Raw genomic sequence first — 16562 nt, 5'->3', positions numbered from 1 at the left:
ACACCCTTTGGACCGGCAAAAGTCCACAGCTCATCCTGCCTTTCTCTTCACCTTCTCTGTTTATTCCCCAGCCACCAGAGCAGTCCTCTGTGCAGTCCTTGGCTAGCAGGGCTGATTTTTAGGTTAATTCTTAGGTCCTCGGGAATCTCCAAGCTGTCTGTGCCATCAGGATCGCTGCCAGACCACAGCTCTGTATATCTCCTTTTTGGTATCTTCACGCAAATTCTTCTGCTAGTTGAGGTTTAGTCCACTTCTATATCCTTCCCTTCAAGGCTCAGTGGTCAAGGATTATCTTCTGTGTCTGTGTTTATTGGTTTCCCTTTTCTTTGTTGAGGAGGGTCTATGCAGTCTTTCTGCCTAGTCCGCCATCTTGCTGGAACCCCAACACCCATTCTTGATCAAAACTCTTAGCAATATGGGAATAGAAGGGACATTAGTCAACATAATAAAGAGCATATGTGTAAAACCAACTGCCAATATTATTCTCAATGGCGTGAGACTGAAACCATTCTCTCTGTTAACAGGAACCAGATGAGGATGCCCTCTATTACCACTTTTATTCAGCATTGTATAGTAAGTCCTAGCCAGGGCAATAAGGCAAGGAAGGGAAATCAAAAGCATCCAAATTGGTAAGGAAGAAGTCAAACTATCCCTATTTGCTGATCATATGATTCTATACCTAGAAAACCCAAGAGACTCAGCAAGAAAACTACTGGAACTAACTAAGATTTTTGGCATGGTGGCAGAATACAAGGTCAACATCCAAAAATCAGTTGGATTCCTCTACACCAGGAAAAAGATTGCTGAAAAAGAAATAAGGAAATCAGTACCATTTACAATAGCTACCCCAAAAATAAAATACTTGGGAATAAATCTTAGCAGGGACACAACAGACCTACACAAAGAAAAGTACAAAAGACTACTTCAAGAAAGTGTAAGAGATCTACATAAATGGAAGAACATACCATGCTAATGGATAAGAAGACTGATCATTGTTAAAATTCTACCCAAAGCAATCTATGCATTCAGTGTAATCCCAGTCAAGATCCCATCAACATTCTTTAAGGATTTGGAAAAACCAATCACTAACTTCATGTGAAAAGGAAAGAAATCTCAGATAAGTAAGGCACTACTGAAGAACAACAAAGTAGGAGGTCTCACACTTTCAGATCTTAAAACCTACTATACAACCACAGTAGTCAAAACCACCTGGTATTGGTACAATGACAGACACAAAGACCAATGGAATAGAATTGAGAACCCAGAAATAGATCCATTGACCTATGGTCAATTGATCTTTGACAAAGGGCTGAAATCCATTAAATGGGGAAGAGATTGTCTATTTAACAAATGGTGCTGGCAAGACTACACATCCATTTGCAGAAAAGTGAAACAAGATCTGTACCTCACATTATACACAAAAACTAACTCCAGATGGATCAAAGACTTAAATGTGAAAACTAAAAGTATAAAGGTCCTCAAGGAAAAAATAGGGGCAAATTTAGGGGCTCTAATATATGGTGTAAACAGACTCTGAAGCATAACCGAAAATACATGAACAGCAGAAGATAAACTGGTGATTGGGACCTTCTAAAAATTAAATGTTTATGTGCTTCCAAAGACTTCTCTAAAAGAATCAAAAAAGAACCTACAGATTGGGAAAAATATTTGGCAATGATGTATCTGACAAGGGACTTATCTCTAGAATTTATAGAAAACTCCAACACCTCAACAACAAAAAGACAAATAATCCAATTAAAAAATGGGCAGAAGACATGAATAGACACGTCACCAAAGATATTGAGGAGGCCAACAAACACATGAAGAAATGTTCACAATCGTTAGCCATTAGAGAGATGCATATCAAAACAACAATGTGATAGCATCTTGGCCCAGCACTAGTAGCAAAATTCAGCAAGACAGAAAATAATAAATGCTGGCGAGGATGTGGAGAGATTGGAATGCTTTACCTCTAAGCACGATTTTAACTGCATCTCTTTATCTAAGTTATGTTATGCTGTGCTTTGTTTTTCATTAACTCAAAGCATTTGTTTTTCTCATTTGATTTCCTCTTTGATTCATTTGTTAGTACAATGCTGTCAGTGATAATATTCATATGCCTACAAGGACCAGTTAACATACTATTATTCAAATTTATACACTAACCATTAATGCCAAAGATGAAGAATTAAAGACTTCTACCAACTTCTGCAGTCAGGAATTGATCAAACATGCAATCAAGATGCAGTGATAATTACTGGTGACTGGAGTGTGAAAGTTTCCACAGAAGAAGGATGGGTAGTGGGAAAATATGGCCTTGGTGACGGAAATGATTCTGGAGACTGCAAGACAGAATTTTGCAATACCAATGACTTCTTCATGGTAAATATCTTTTACTAACAACATAAACTTTGACTGTGCACATGGACCTCACTGGATGGAATGAAAACACACGAATCAAATCAACTAAGTTTTTGGAGGTAGATGATAGAGAAGGTCAATTCCATCAATCAGAAAAAAGGCCAGGGGTCAACTACAGAACAGACCATCAATTACTAATACTCAAGTTGAAGCTGAAGTTAAAGAAAATTAAAACAAGTTCACAAGAGGCAACATATGACCATGAGCATACCCCATCTGAACTTAGAGACAATTTTAAGAAAAGATTTGACACACTGAACTCTAATGACCAGAGATCAGATGAGCCATGGGATGGCATCAAGGACATTGTACATAAAGAAAGTAAAAGATGATAAAAAAGACAGGGGGAAAAATAAAGACTAAAATAATTGTCAGAATAGACTCTTGAAACTTGCTCTTGCATGTAGAGCAGTTAAAGCAAATGGAAGAAATGATGAAGTAAAAAGTGAACAGAAGATTTCAAAGGGCAGCTAAAGAAGACAAAGTAAACTATCAAAATGAAAACTGCGAAGACCTGGCATTAGAAATGCTTGGCATTTCTTAAGCTGAAAGAACTGAAGAAAAAATTCGACACTCGAGTTGGAATACTGAAGGGTTTTATGGGCAAAATATTGAATGACATAAGAAGCATCAACAGAAGATGAAAGGAATACACAAAGTCACTGTATAAAAAGGGATGGGTTGATATTCAACCATTTCAGGAGGTGGCATATGATCAAGAACCAATGGTACTAAAGGAAGAAGTCCAAGCTGCACAGAAGGCACTGGCAGAAAACAAGGCTCTAGGAACTGATGGAATACCAAGTGAATGTTTCAACAAATGTACGCAACATTGCAAGTGCTCACTTATCTATGCCAAGAGATTTGGAAGACAGATCTATGCCAAGAGATTTGGAAGGCAAATCTATGGGAAGAGATTCATATCTGGGCCCATTCTAAAGAAAAGTGATGCATGACAATGTGGAAATTTTTGAACAATATCATTACAATTACATGCAAGTAAAATTCAGCTGAAGATAATTCAAAAATGGTTGTAGCAGTACATTGAAAGGGAACTGCCAGAAATCCAAGCTGGATTCAGAAGAGGTCATAAGACAAGAGACATCACTACTAATATCAGATGGATTTTGGCTGAAAGCAGAGAATACCAGAAAGATGTTTATCTGTGGTGTTTCATTGACCATGCAAAGGCATTTGACTGTGTGGATCATAACAAATTATATATACCTTTGCAGATAAATGGCAACTCTAGAACATTTAATTGTGCTCATGTGGAACCCATACATAGATCAAGAGGGAGTTGAGTTGTGCAACAGAACAATGAGATACTGCATTTTTTAAAATTAGGAATGCTGTATGTTAGAGTTGCATTGTGTCATCATACTTATTCAATCTGTATGCTGAACAAATAATCTGAGAACTTGGACTATATGGAGAATGTGGCACCATGATTACAGGAAGACTCATCAACAATCTGTGATACGCAGAGACACAGTCTTGCTTGCTGAAAGTGAAGAGGATTTTAAATGCTTATTGATGAAGATCAAAGCTACAGCCTCAGTATGGATTCCATATTAACATACAGAAAACAAAAACCCTTACAATTGGAACAATAAGCAACAGAGAAAAGAATGAAGTTGTCAAGAACTTCATTTGACTTCGATCACCATCAAAACCCATGGAAGCAGCAGTCAAGAAATCAAATGACAAAAATATATGGATTATTACTGCATTGGACAAATGTACTGCAAAAGACCTCTTGAAAGAATTAAAAAGTAAAGACGTCACTTTGAAGTCTAACGTGAGCCTGATATAAGCCATGGCATTTCCAATTGCTTCATATGCAGGTTCTGTTAGTTAAGGTTGTGTGTCAACTTGGCTGAACAATGATTCTAAGTGGTTTGGCATTAAGATGTCGCCATCTCCCATGACGAGATCAGATATAATGCAATTACCTCCATGATGAAATGTGCTATGAGCAGTCAATCAGTTGAAAGGAAGTTTCTTCAGGGTCTGGCCTTCTACTAATATATATGGAAAAGCTTGGGCACAGCTCCCTGGCTTTTGCTAGAGATCCTGCATCTGGCTTATCATCTGGACTTGAATCAATGGCCTGCTGTGTTGTCTGCCAATCTTGGGATCGTTGCCTTCACAGCTTGTGAGTCAACAGCCTGGCATTTAACCTACTGATCATGGATTCATCAGCCTCCGAAATCAGCAGTCTGCTGTACTGCCTGACGATCTTGGGTTTGTGAGCCACTGCACTGCATGAGTCAGGAGGAGCCTCCACTTTCACATGTGACCCATGGACTTGGGACTTGCCAGGCTCTACAATTGCATTAGCCATTTCCTTGAGATAATTTTTTTTTCTCTCTCTCTTTAAGCTCCATTGTTTTTGCTTTTCTAGAGAACCCAGCCTCAGACACAGATAAAAGCTAGAGAATGAATAAAAAAGAACTGATACATCTGAATTATGATGTTGACAAAAAATATTAAACATATTACTGGACTGCCAGAAGAATGAACCAATGTCTTGGGAGAAATACAGCCAAAATGCTCCTTAGAAGCAAAGATAGAGAGACTTCATCTCATGTACTTTGGATACGCTATCAGTAGGAACCAGTCCCAGGAGAAGGACATCACCTTGGTAAAGTAGAGGGTTAGCAAAAAAGAGGAAGACCTTCAAAACTAGATAGAATGACAGTAGCTGCAACAATGGGCTCAAATATAGCAATGAATGTGAGGATGGTAAAGGAAGGCAACGTTTTGTTCTGGGTCTGTTCAGGGTCACCATGGGTCGGAACCAATCTGACAGCACCTAACAACATATGAATTTCTCTTGTTGATATCCAATATTCCACTGTGTACTACGTCTATTCCTTTATACTTGCGGAGGTTTGTTTTATGGCCTAGTGTGTCCTGGAGAATATTTCATGCACCATCAACAAAACACATTTTGCTATTATTGGATGTTCCTGGGCTTACCACACACATCTCACTACAATAAGCTTCAGATGTATCCTAGCTTAAAAACAGAGATACAGAAATGTAACCCATCTACAGTTCCATTTCCATTTCCATATTTTTTGTTATTATTATTATACACATTAAATCTTTTAATGTTACAAAGTCAAATACACTGTTATATCTCTTTACCATCTGCAATTATTTCCTTAGCCCTAAAGAAATGTCCACCCACCTTCTTTTTGCTGTTATTGGTAAATATATTAGAAATATATTTCTGTATGTTATTGGCCCTATAATACATTGCATAAATATTATTTTATACAAATTATTCTTATCAGTAAAGAGAAGAAAGAAAAATATATGGATTATTACTGTCTTTTTATAATTCCATAAACACCTTAACTGGTGCTTTGTTCTTTTGGTGTATATTCAAATTACTATTTGGAGTCATTTACTTTCAGTGTGGAGAACTTCCTTTACTACTGGTCTGTTAGCAAATAATTTTCTCATTTTTTGTTCCTCTGGGGGGTGGTTATTTTGCTGGATATAGGATTCTTAGTTGAAGATTTTTCTCTTTCAGGGTTTTATATTATATATAAACGAATGTTACCATTACCTTCTGGCCTCCATTGTTTCTACTGAGAAGTCAACTCTTAATCTTCTGGGGGTTCCCTTGTAGGTGACAAGTCTTGCTGCTTTCAATACTTCCTTCTTGTCTTTGACTTTCCAACTTCTGACTATACTTTTTGGTGATCTCGTTGCATTTGTTCTATTTGAAGTTCACCGAGCTCCCTAATTATTTAATTGAGTGTTTTTCAATAAATTCAGGAAGTTTTCAGCCATTATTTCTTCTAGTATTTTTTCTGCTTGTTCTCGCTCTCCTCTCCTTTTGCTATCTCATTACACATGTTGGTGTGCTAATGGCATCCTGCATTTCCAAGGTTCTGATCGTTTTTCATCCTTATGCCTTGCATAATCTCTAACAATTTATATTCATATTTGCTATTTCTGTCTTTTGCCAGTTCAAATCTGTTGAGAACCTCTCAGTTAATTTTTCATCTAGGTTATTTTTCTACCCAGCTCTAGAATTTCCTTTTTATTTTTAAATTATGTATCTGATACGACACTGACATCATACTTTCCTTTCCTTCTTTAGTCAAGCTTCCCTTCAGTTTTGCGAACGTGTTTATAATAGTTAATTTGAAGATTTTTTTTGTTGTTGTTAAATCTGACATCTGGTCACTCTTACAGCTATTTCAGTACCTGCTTTTCTTGTAGCTTTTGTGTCATATCTTTGTGTTCCTTGTCTCGTAATTTTTTTTTTTTTTGGTGGAAACAAAATATATTGTGGCACCTCTGGAAACTGGTCACCCCTATTCCTCTCAGGTCTTGTAATCAGTACTTGTTTAGTGACTATCTGGATTATTTGAGGTGAATATATTCCCCATTCCAGCCTGAAGCAGTATGCCTCAGGGGATCTAGCCTTGGGTACATCCTCAGTTGTATCGGGATGCCAGTGGTTCTGGCAGGTTTCTCTTTGTCCATCTCTTTCCATGACAATACCTCCTGTTAAGATCCACAAATTGTTGGCAATTTCACTTTTGAAGAATTTACAGTGTATTGTTAACAGTTAATGTCATTATACGATCATTCAAAACTGACCTAAACACTTTGACTTCTGATGGAGATGTAAGTTAGTTTTAAGTGGTAAGGTATGTGTGAATGTGGACTGATAGTGTAAAATGATTCATTCATTAGGAATATTTTCTTATTATGATGACTTCTGTTCCCTATATTTGGTAACTTCAAGGATGCACAAATATTCAACTAATGAGTAAAAACTATGTAAAACAAATACTGCATAACACAAATGGAAAAAGCAATAAAGTGAACTATGCAAATAAATTTCTGCGATGTAACAAAGTAAGGGAAAAAATAAACTGGGGAAAAACTAGTCACAAATATAGCAAAGAGTTAATATCTTCTATATTAAAAAATTCTGGGAGCTCTGGTAGCATAGTGGCTAAGACATTTGCCTGCTAACCAGACGGCTGGCGGTTCAAACCCACCAGCCACTCCTCGGAAGGAAGGTTGGGCAATCCTACTTCCGTAGTGACACTGCCTCGGAAACCCAAGGAGGGGTCGCTATGAGTCGGGGCCGACTCGATGGCACATAACAACAACAACAACAACATATTAAAAAATTCAAATTGACAAGAAAAATCTAATGTCCCAATAGAAAAATGAGCTATGAACATTTTCAATTGATAGAAGCTACATAATCAATAAGACGTTAAAAACTCAACCTTATAAAGAAATACAGTTTAAAACAGCAATGTTGTCTTTCTTCTGTTTTGTTTCTGCACACTGTATTAGCAAGGCTATATTTTTAATTGTGTGGCCAACTGTTGGCAAAGTTACAGGGAACAGAACAGAATATACTGCTGGATGGAGTATAAATTGTTATATTCATTGCAGAAAGCAATTGTCAAAACCTACCAAGATGACTTTAAAAATTTTACATTTCTGATTGCATAACTGTACTTTAAAAAATACTATGTGGGTAAGGGAGCTCTGGTGGCAGAGTGCCTAACGCATGTGACTGTTAACCAGAAGGATGGTGGCTCAAACCCACCAGCCACTCCTCGGAAGGAAGGTTGAGCAATCTACTTCCCTAGTGATACCGCCTTGGATCCAAGAAGGGGTCACTATAAGTCAGATCTGACTCCATGGCAGTGGGTTTGGTTTTTGGTTTGGATGTGGTTAACTAGAAATCATTAAAAGTATGGATGAAAATAAGCATTACATAGTAATAAAGGTATAAGTAAATATATAACAAATAAAATATTCAAATAGATTATATTGTATCTATTCAAATAGAATATAATAGATAGGACTATATATTATACTGTTATTGTTATGTGCCCTTGAGTCAGACCTGAGTCATAGTGAAAACCCTTGGGTTTCCGAGGCGGTATCACTATGGAAGTAGATTCCCCAACCTTCCTTCTGAGGAACAGCTGGTGGGTTCGAACTGCCGGTCTTCTGGTTAGCAGTCAAATGCCTTAGGCACTATGCTACCAGAGCTCCCATGTATTTATACAGTAGCAGTGTAAATTACTTTGTGTCCTAGGTTTCCAATTATTGTTTGATTGTCATTTAATAATCCTTTAAAATAACATTTTTAATCACTATAAAATACATTTTTTAAAATATTTAAATATATTTTATAGTGATTAAAAATATTATTTTAAAGGATTATTAAATGACAAACAGTAATTGGAAATCTAGGACACAAAGTAATTTACACTGCTACATGTATGTTTTGTTAGCCGCCAGTGAGTTGGCCTTGACTCATGGTGATCCCGTGTGCATGCAGAGTAGAACTGCTCAGTAGGGTTTTCAATGGCTGTGACCTTTGGGAAGGAGATCACCAGTCCTGTCTTTTGAGGTGCCTCTGGTCGGGTTCAAACCACCAGTCTTCTGGCTAGTAGTTAAGCATTAACCATGTGCCCTACCTAGGAACACTATGGTACATGTATAAAGAGGAAAATTAATAAGATAATGATAATATTTGGAGGGTGAATAAGAAGTGATTTTTATTTCTTAATAGCTCCTTTATGTTTCAATAAAATTCTCTTCCAAGAGCAATCAGAACAAATAGGTAATTATAAAAATAAAGATTTAAAAAATACATATAAAAGTACTTATCATCAACTGTTAACATTTCTGAATATAGCCTATGCATATATCCAAAAACCAAAACCAAACTGCTGTCGAGTTGATTTGACTCACAGTGACCCCATTCTTTGGTTTCTGAGACAGTATCTCTATGGAAGTAGATTGCCCAATCTTCCTCCCGAGGAGCAGCTCGTGGGTTTGAACCTCCAGCCTTCTGGTTAGCAGGAAAATGCCTTAGGCATTGTGCCACTAGAGCTCCTTATGCATCTATACATAATATTATTTATAATTGGAAAAATAAAGATAAACATTTAGAGGATTAAAATTCATTAAAAACCTACTTTGTCATCCATTGAATTTTGAGATCTCGTAATGCTTCAGTAAACTCTTCTTTTAAATCTTTTTCTTTTTCTGAATCTTTTTCTTTTTCTTTGCTTCCATTCTTAGTCTTTGTTGGTGGAGGTATTAGGTAGTAATGAACAGGGATTATATCCTATAAATGTGGAAAGATATTCTTAGATAAATAGGCTTAATTTTTCATACTTTAAAATAATCTTCAATATATGAGTATCAAGTAGAATAAGGTACACTTGAGTTGTATCTTATTTTATTCCAAATTCTAAGGGCCACAATACATTAAAAAAATCAAATCTGTTATCAAAATAATTTTCTCCCAAACTTTCAAGTACTGATGCTTTTAAATATTTCCTTTTAAGCCAAGGAGATAAGAACAAGCTCTTCTCCGTTTGTCTATTTGGCGTTCTTAGTATTCCTTGATAAGCCTTGTCAGTTCTCATTATTCATGGTGGTTGTTGTTGTTGTTGTTGTTATGTGCCGTCGAGTCAGCCCCGACTCATAGCGACCCCTCCTTGGGTTTCCGAGGCAGTATCACTACGGAAGTAGGACTGCCCAACTTTCCTTCCGAGGAGTGGCTGGTGGGTTTGAACCACCAGCCTTCTGGTTAGCAGTCAAGTGCCTTAGGCACTATGCTACCAGAGCTCCTTTATTCATGGTAGCTATGTTTTATAAAGTCCCTGTGAACATTGAATTAATGAATATCAAACCATCCTAATGCGTCAAGCAACTCAAATTTTCCACTATTTACACAGACACATCTTTGATTGTGACAGCACTATAAGTATTGATTTAGGGATTGCAAATAAATTTTAGTGAGTAGGAAAATACGCAAATATGAAATCTGTGAATAATAAGGATTGACTTTATATTCAGAAAGGGTAAGAATTAGAGTGGAGAGTGTACACAGTTTATATCCAAGAAAGGGGGTAATAAGTTAATTTTTTTTTTAATTCATTTTTTTCCTCTGTCGTTGTTGTTATGTGCTGTCGAGTCAGACCTGACTCATAGCGACCCCTCCTTGCGTTTCTGAGGCAGTATCACTATGGAAGTAGATCGCCCATCTTCCTTCCGAGGAGTGGCTGATGGGTTTGAACCGCCAGCCTTCTGATTAGCAGTCAAGTGTCATAGGCACTATGCTACCAGAGTTCCCTCTTTTCTCTCTTGGTAAATTTAAAAAGGAATTTCTTTCTTATTCATTCAATGGGATTTACTGACCCCTTGTGATGTGCCAGGTAATGTTCTAACACAGGTGAAGAACAAAATAAACAAGATTTTTCCTCCCCATCATGGGACATATATGCTAGTGGGGGAAGGTAGGCAATAGTTATCTGAACCAAAAAACAAACCCACTGCTGTTAAGACAATGCTGACTCAGAGTAGAATTGCCCCTTAGGGTTTTCCAGGCTATAAGCAGCTCTGGTGGCTTAGTGCCTAAGGCATTTGCCTGCTAACCAGAAAGCTGGCAATTCAAACCCATCAGCCACTCCTCAGAAGGAAGGCTGGGCAATATATACTTCTGTAGCATACCACCTCGGAAACCCAAGGAGGGATCACCATGAGTCGGATTTGACTCAACTGCAGTGCGTTCGTAATCTTTACAAGCAGAATGCCATTCTTTCTCTTAGTGAGTCACTGGGTGGGTTCAAATCACAAACCCTTCAGTTAGTAGTACAGCGTTTTTAACCATGGCACCACCAGGGCTCCTTAAGAGGTAACTGGGTGGCCAATTTAAAGTGGTGATAGAAAGCCAGTCTGAGACAGTAATATGTTATCAGAGACCTAAATGAAAGAGGGAACCTCATCTGGTCTAACAATTAGTATTTGATGGTAGAAAATAGAGCAAATGAGAAAACCTGAACTTTGCATATGGCAAGCACAGTTGTATGTGTTGAACATAATGGGCAACAGTAATATTAAGTAGGGCTTGACAGAATATGGTAAGAAACATGGATTTTATTCTAAAAGCCTTCCAGAGGGGTTTTTATGCAAGGGAATGACAAGATTAAAGACTTCTGCTTTTTGTTTAATGATGCCGGATACCATATGGATTAAGATTTTGGTTGCTTTTTAATAATAACTCTTGATAATATTTGGAGATTGGATTGTAGAAGGCAAAAGGAGAGGTAGGGAAACAAGTTAGGAAGCAATCCCAGAAATCCCAAGACTACGTGGACCAAAGAACAGGCAGTAGAAATGGAGAAAGTAAGAGTTATTCTTTGAAGGTAGAACCAAAAGGGTTTTCTTTTTCTCATGGTTTTTAAAACTACAGAGATGAAAAAGATCAACTAGGGAGTATAAGGAGAAAAGACTAAGTCCAGGACTTGGTCTAAACCATTCTAATACCTAGAAATTCTGAGTGAGAAAGACAGAAAACAAAAAGAATCTAGGATTATGGAAGTCCTGAGGAAAAAGCAGCTTTAAGAGTCATGAAGCTACAACTGTGGCTAAGATGAGGAAAAATAACTAGAATCTGGCAGCACAGAGGTTGCTGGTTGCCTTGAAAAGAACAGTTTGAGTGTGAACAGTAAGGAGTAAAAGCCAATTAAGACTGAGCCTGAACAAGTATAGGTGATTCCTTAAGAAGTTTTGTTTTAAAGAGAACAGAGATATGGAGTGTAATTACACGTATTTTATTCTGTTTCCACAATTACTGGCATATATATTATTACTTATGAAAAATCATCCTGAACATGAAATCATGTGATCAGGTCATGAATTCAATACATACTAGATGTGTTTTTGGCACAATAACTAGATATCCTTAACTAAGTTGTTATTTATTAAGTTAATTCTCAAATTCTACCTTCAGGTTTGTATTAAAAATGCTGTTAACTTAAAATCTTATTCATTTGAATTAACAAAGTTTCTAAAACTGGAACAAATTATGTTACCAAAAAGACTTTTACTGCCTTAATCACAGTAATTCCAGAAAAAACTTAACACAGGTCAAATAACAAATAGGATCACAAGTCCCTTCCCCGCACCAAAGTAAGAAGTTTATGTGTAACTCATACATAAATATATCCATCGACATAATTTTCACAATCTGTACTTTGAGGTATAAAATAATTATAACAGTACTAATAGAAATATAATTAAAATATTAGGAACTATTGTTATAGTTCTAATAGTGTAAAACATAAAATAATTACTATTTCCATATAACTCCAAGCACATAAAGCCACTTTAATACACAATAACCACACAAGTACATTTCTAGCTTTCAGGTGCTACTCTCTCCCTCTGAGGTCAGGGAGAGAGAACACCTCTAACCAAAGACAAACAAAGGTCTTATGTAAAGTGTGAAACAGGGAAAGGGAAACACATTTTTTTGCTTGGGAAAGCTTTTCAGGCCTCCTATCACCCATTCTTCTCCTCCTTAAGGTTTATTCTTCTGGGTGAGAACTGCCTTGGGCAAAATCAAGTTACGGTGCCTGAAACTTCTGAGTTGAAAATCTACCACCAAGCTCTTACCGAAATAGACTGCTTTAGTGTCATCTGTATAAACCAGGCAACATATTTAAGAACTAAAGGTATACATGGTCCATACATTTACTCTCTATTAATATATTTCTATTCTTTCCTTAAGGAGCTCTGGTGTCATAATGCCTAAGGCATCTGACTGCTAACCAGAAGGCTGTCAGTTCAAACCCACCAGCCACCATTGCTCAGTGGAAGGAAGACTGGGCAATCTACTTCTGTAAAGATTTACCCTCTCGGAAACCCAAATGGGGTTGCTATGAGTTGGAATCAACTCGACGGCAGTGAGTTGGTTTGGTTTTATTCGTTCCTTGGAATCATGCTTCTTTGCGAACTTGTGTCTCAGAGTGTGAACAACACTGTCTGAAGGAAAAAATCTGGAAGTTTACATTCAATTTAAAATCAGTGTGTGCCTTCCTTAGTTTCCTGTGCCCTCTAGCTCTATCAGGGAGAAGGCAAAGCACTTTAGGAAGCCTACTCGTTATAAGAGAAAATTTCACCTTTGGAACTCAGAGTTAAGGCACGTGCTATTATTGCTTAGAGAAAAAACAGAACAGAATTTAAAATGAAAAGCCCATTAAAATTAATTTAGAATTAAAACTGAAATCTAAAGAAAAACTATACAAACGAGGAAGAAATTATATAGCAAATACGATCTCACCACTAAAACACAAAGAACACGTTTACAATGAACAAGCTTAGGACAAATCAAGTGTTGGCAATAAGCATTTTACATATTAAATGTATCAAATCAGTAATTATAAATGCTAATATCTTACAAAATATTTGAGGATATTTTTATATTAAAATTAAAAATGGATAGTTTAAATTCCTAAAGGCAGTTACTTTTCATTTGCTTCATCATGGTCTTTTGTCCTAAAGCATCTTCACAATTCACTTCTCAAGATCTTAACACAGTGTTAACTTAAAAGAAATTGTTTGTACCACTGAAACTAGAGAAATATTGACTATACTTTAAAGACAGTCAGTAAGAATCTTCAGAGCAAGATAAGTTCTCTATGATAGATACTTAACAGTAAAATATATATATGATTCCAGCTCTTGACAAAGCATTTTAACAACGTTCAATTTGAACAATAATATTACCTAAAAAAGCCACACCCACCCATCTAACCAATAACTATTCTTAGGGCAACATAACATATCACTGTTTACATTTTTGTTAAAACATTGCAGTATCCTTAGTTCAATTATTAAGAACTATAAGTGCAAAATTTTAATAGCTTGAAAAAAAGTAAAACATAATTTTAAGTATTAAAACCACATGCGAAAGCCACTTGTTATCCGGTAAAAATAATTATATTCTTTCATGTTGTTGTTGTTGTTATGTGCCATCGAGTCGGCCCCGACTCATAGCGACCCCTCCTTGGGTTTCCGAGGCAGTATCACTACGGAAGTAGGATTGCCCAACCTTCCTTCCGAGGAGCGGCTGGTGGGTTTGAACCGCCAGCCTTCTGGTTAGCAGTCAAGTGCTTTAGCCACTATGCTACCAGAGCTCCTATATTCTTTCATAGTGCTATGAAATAAAAAAAAAAAAACAGTGATAAGTATATTCACTGATATACATACAATACAGAGTTACTGAAACCTAGAGTCAATTATCCACACACACAAATACAATTTTATAAACACACACATACACACCAAAACCCAAACCACTGCCACTGACCGGATTCTGACTCATAGCAACCCTATCAACACAGTAGAAGTGGACCCAAACCATTTCCAAGGCTATAATAATCTTTATGGAAATAGATTAACACATCTTTCTCCTGCTGAGTGGCAGGTGGGTCCAAACCTCCAACCTCTCTGCTAGCACTTAAGTGCTTAATCACTGTGCCACCAGATTCCTATATTTATACAGTTATCTATCTATCTACCTACCCACCCACCCCTCCATCTATAGACATATATAGTAAGAAAGAGAGAGGTATATAAAGTCATGTACCACATAACATCCATTTAGGCAATGTGTAACTGCACATACGTCTGGGGTCCCATAAGATTATGATACAGTTCAGAAATCCCAATCAGAAAACAGGATGTAGGGAATGAAAGAGTTTCCCATATGCAACATGTGCATCTCATATCTCTTGTAAAAAGCGACTGTGCCACCAGACATATAACAGTACATGTATCAGTTATAATACAAGTCTTGATAGTCATAAGAAACACGTTACTGGCTTACATATGTACCTACTGTAGTCTTTATTTTATATTTTATTCTGGTGAAAACATACACAAGACATAACAACTTCCCCATTTACAGCTCAGGGAAAAGTGATGATGTTTTCATGTTGTGCCAGCATTATTGCTAACGTTTTCCAAAATATCCCACTACCATTAGCATAAACTCAAAGCTCTGCAAACAAAAGCTTCCCCATTCCCTCTCCCTCCTGTCCCTAAAAAACCAAACTCACTGCCGTTGAGTTGGATTTGACTCATAGTGACTTCTCTTTGGGTTTCCAAGGCAGTATCACTATGGAGGTAGATTGCCCAACCTTCCTTCCGAGGGGTAGCTGGTGAGTTTGAACTGCCAGCCTTCTGGTAGCAGTTAAATGCCTTAGGCACTACACCACCAGCACTACTACTAACAATCTTTGGCGTACACATACGCTCAAATACACACACACACAGAGCTCTGGTAGCACGGGGCCTAAGGCATTTGACTGCTAACCAGAAGGTTAGTGTTTCAAACGCACCAGCCACTTAACAGAAACAAGACTGGGGAATCTACTTCCAAAAAGATTTACTGCCTCAGAAACACAATGGGGGTTGCTATGAGTTGGAATCAATGTGATGGCAGTAGGTTTGGTTTACATACACACACACACTTTTTTTCCAAACTATCTAGGAATTTTCCCTTCCTATCCCTCCCACCCTCGGTAAACAACAAATAAAGTTTCCTTTCTTGCATAAACCTTTCCTTGACTTTTTACAACAGTGGATTAAAACAATATTTGTCCTTCTGTGATTGACTTATTTTACTCAGCATAATGTCCTCCAAGTTTATCCATGTTATATGGTGATTTGCAGATTCTACATTATTCTTTAGGGCTTCATAGTAGTCCATTGTGTTTATGTACCACAGTTTATCCATTCCTTGGTTAATGAGCACTTAGGTTGTTTCCATGTCTTTGCTATTGTAAACAGTGCTGTAATGAACATGGATGTGCATTTATCAATTCGTGTCCTGGCTCTCACTTCTTTAGAATCTATATATAACAATGGGATTGCTGGATTAAATGGCATTTCTATTTCCAAATTTTTAAGGAGCTGGCATATTGATTTCCACAGTGGCTGTATCATTTTACAGTCCCACAAGCAGTTCATGAGAGTCCCAATCTCTCCACATCCTTGCCAGCACTTGTTATTTTCTGTCTTGTTGAACTTAATGCTGGGATGAGATGGTATCCCACGGTTGTTTCAATCTGTATCTCTCTAATGATTAATGATCATGAACATTTCTTCATGTGTTTGTTGGCTGCCTGAATATCCTTGGTGAAGTGTCTGTTCAAGTCATCTGCCCATTTTTAAATTGGACTGTTTGTCTTTTTAATGTTGAGGTGCTGGAGTTTTCTAAAAAGCTTAGAGATAACTCTTTCGTCTTATACATCATTGCTTTACATATATAT

General features: G+C 37.0%; 1 protein-coding gene across 1 annotated transcript in view; it reads right to left on the bottom strand.

The window, feature by feature from the left end:
• Positions 1-16562, bottom strand: part of TPP2 (tripeptidyl peptidase 2) — a 133374-nt gene that overhangs the window by 19034 nt on the left and 97778 nt on the right. The window contains exon 25 of the mRNA XM_042782696.1: positions 9411-9562. Within this exon, the coding sequence (XP_042638630.1) occupies positions 9411-9562 (152 nt within the window). The remainder of the gene's footprint in view (positions 1-9410; positions 9563-16562) is intronic.

The sequence above is a fragment of the Orycteropus afer genome, unplaced genomic scaffold (genome assembly GCF_000298275.1).
Source record: "Orycteropus afer afer isolate SDZICR_OR568_19922 unplaced genomic scaffold, OryAfe1.0 scaffold00417, whole genome shotgun sequence".
NCBI lineage: Eukaryota > Metazoa > Chordata > Mammalia > Tubulidentata > Orycteropodidae > Orycteropus > Orycteropus afer.
This window is presented reverse-complemented; position numbering and strand designations above follow the sequence as displayed.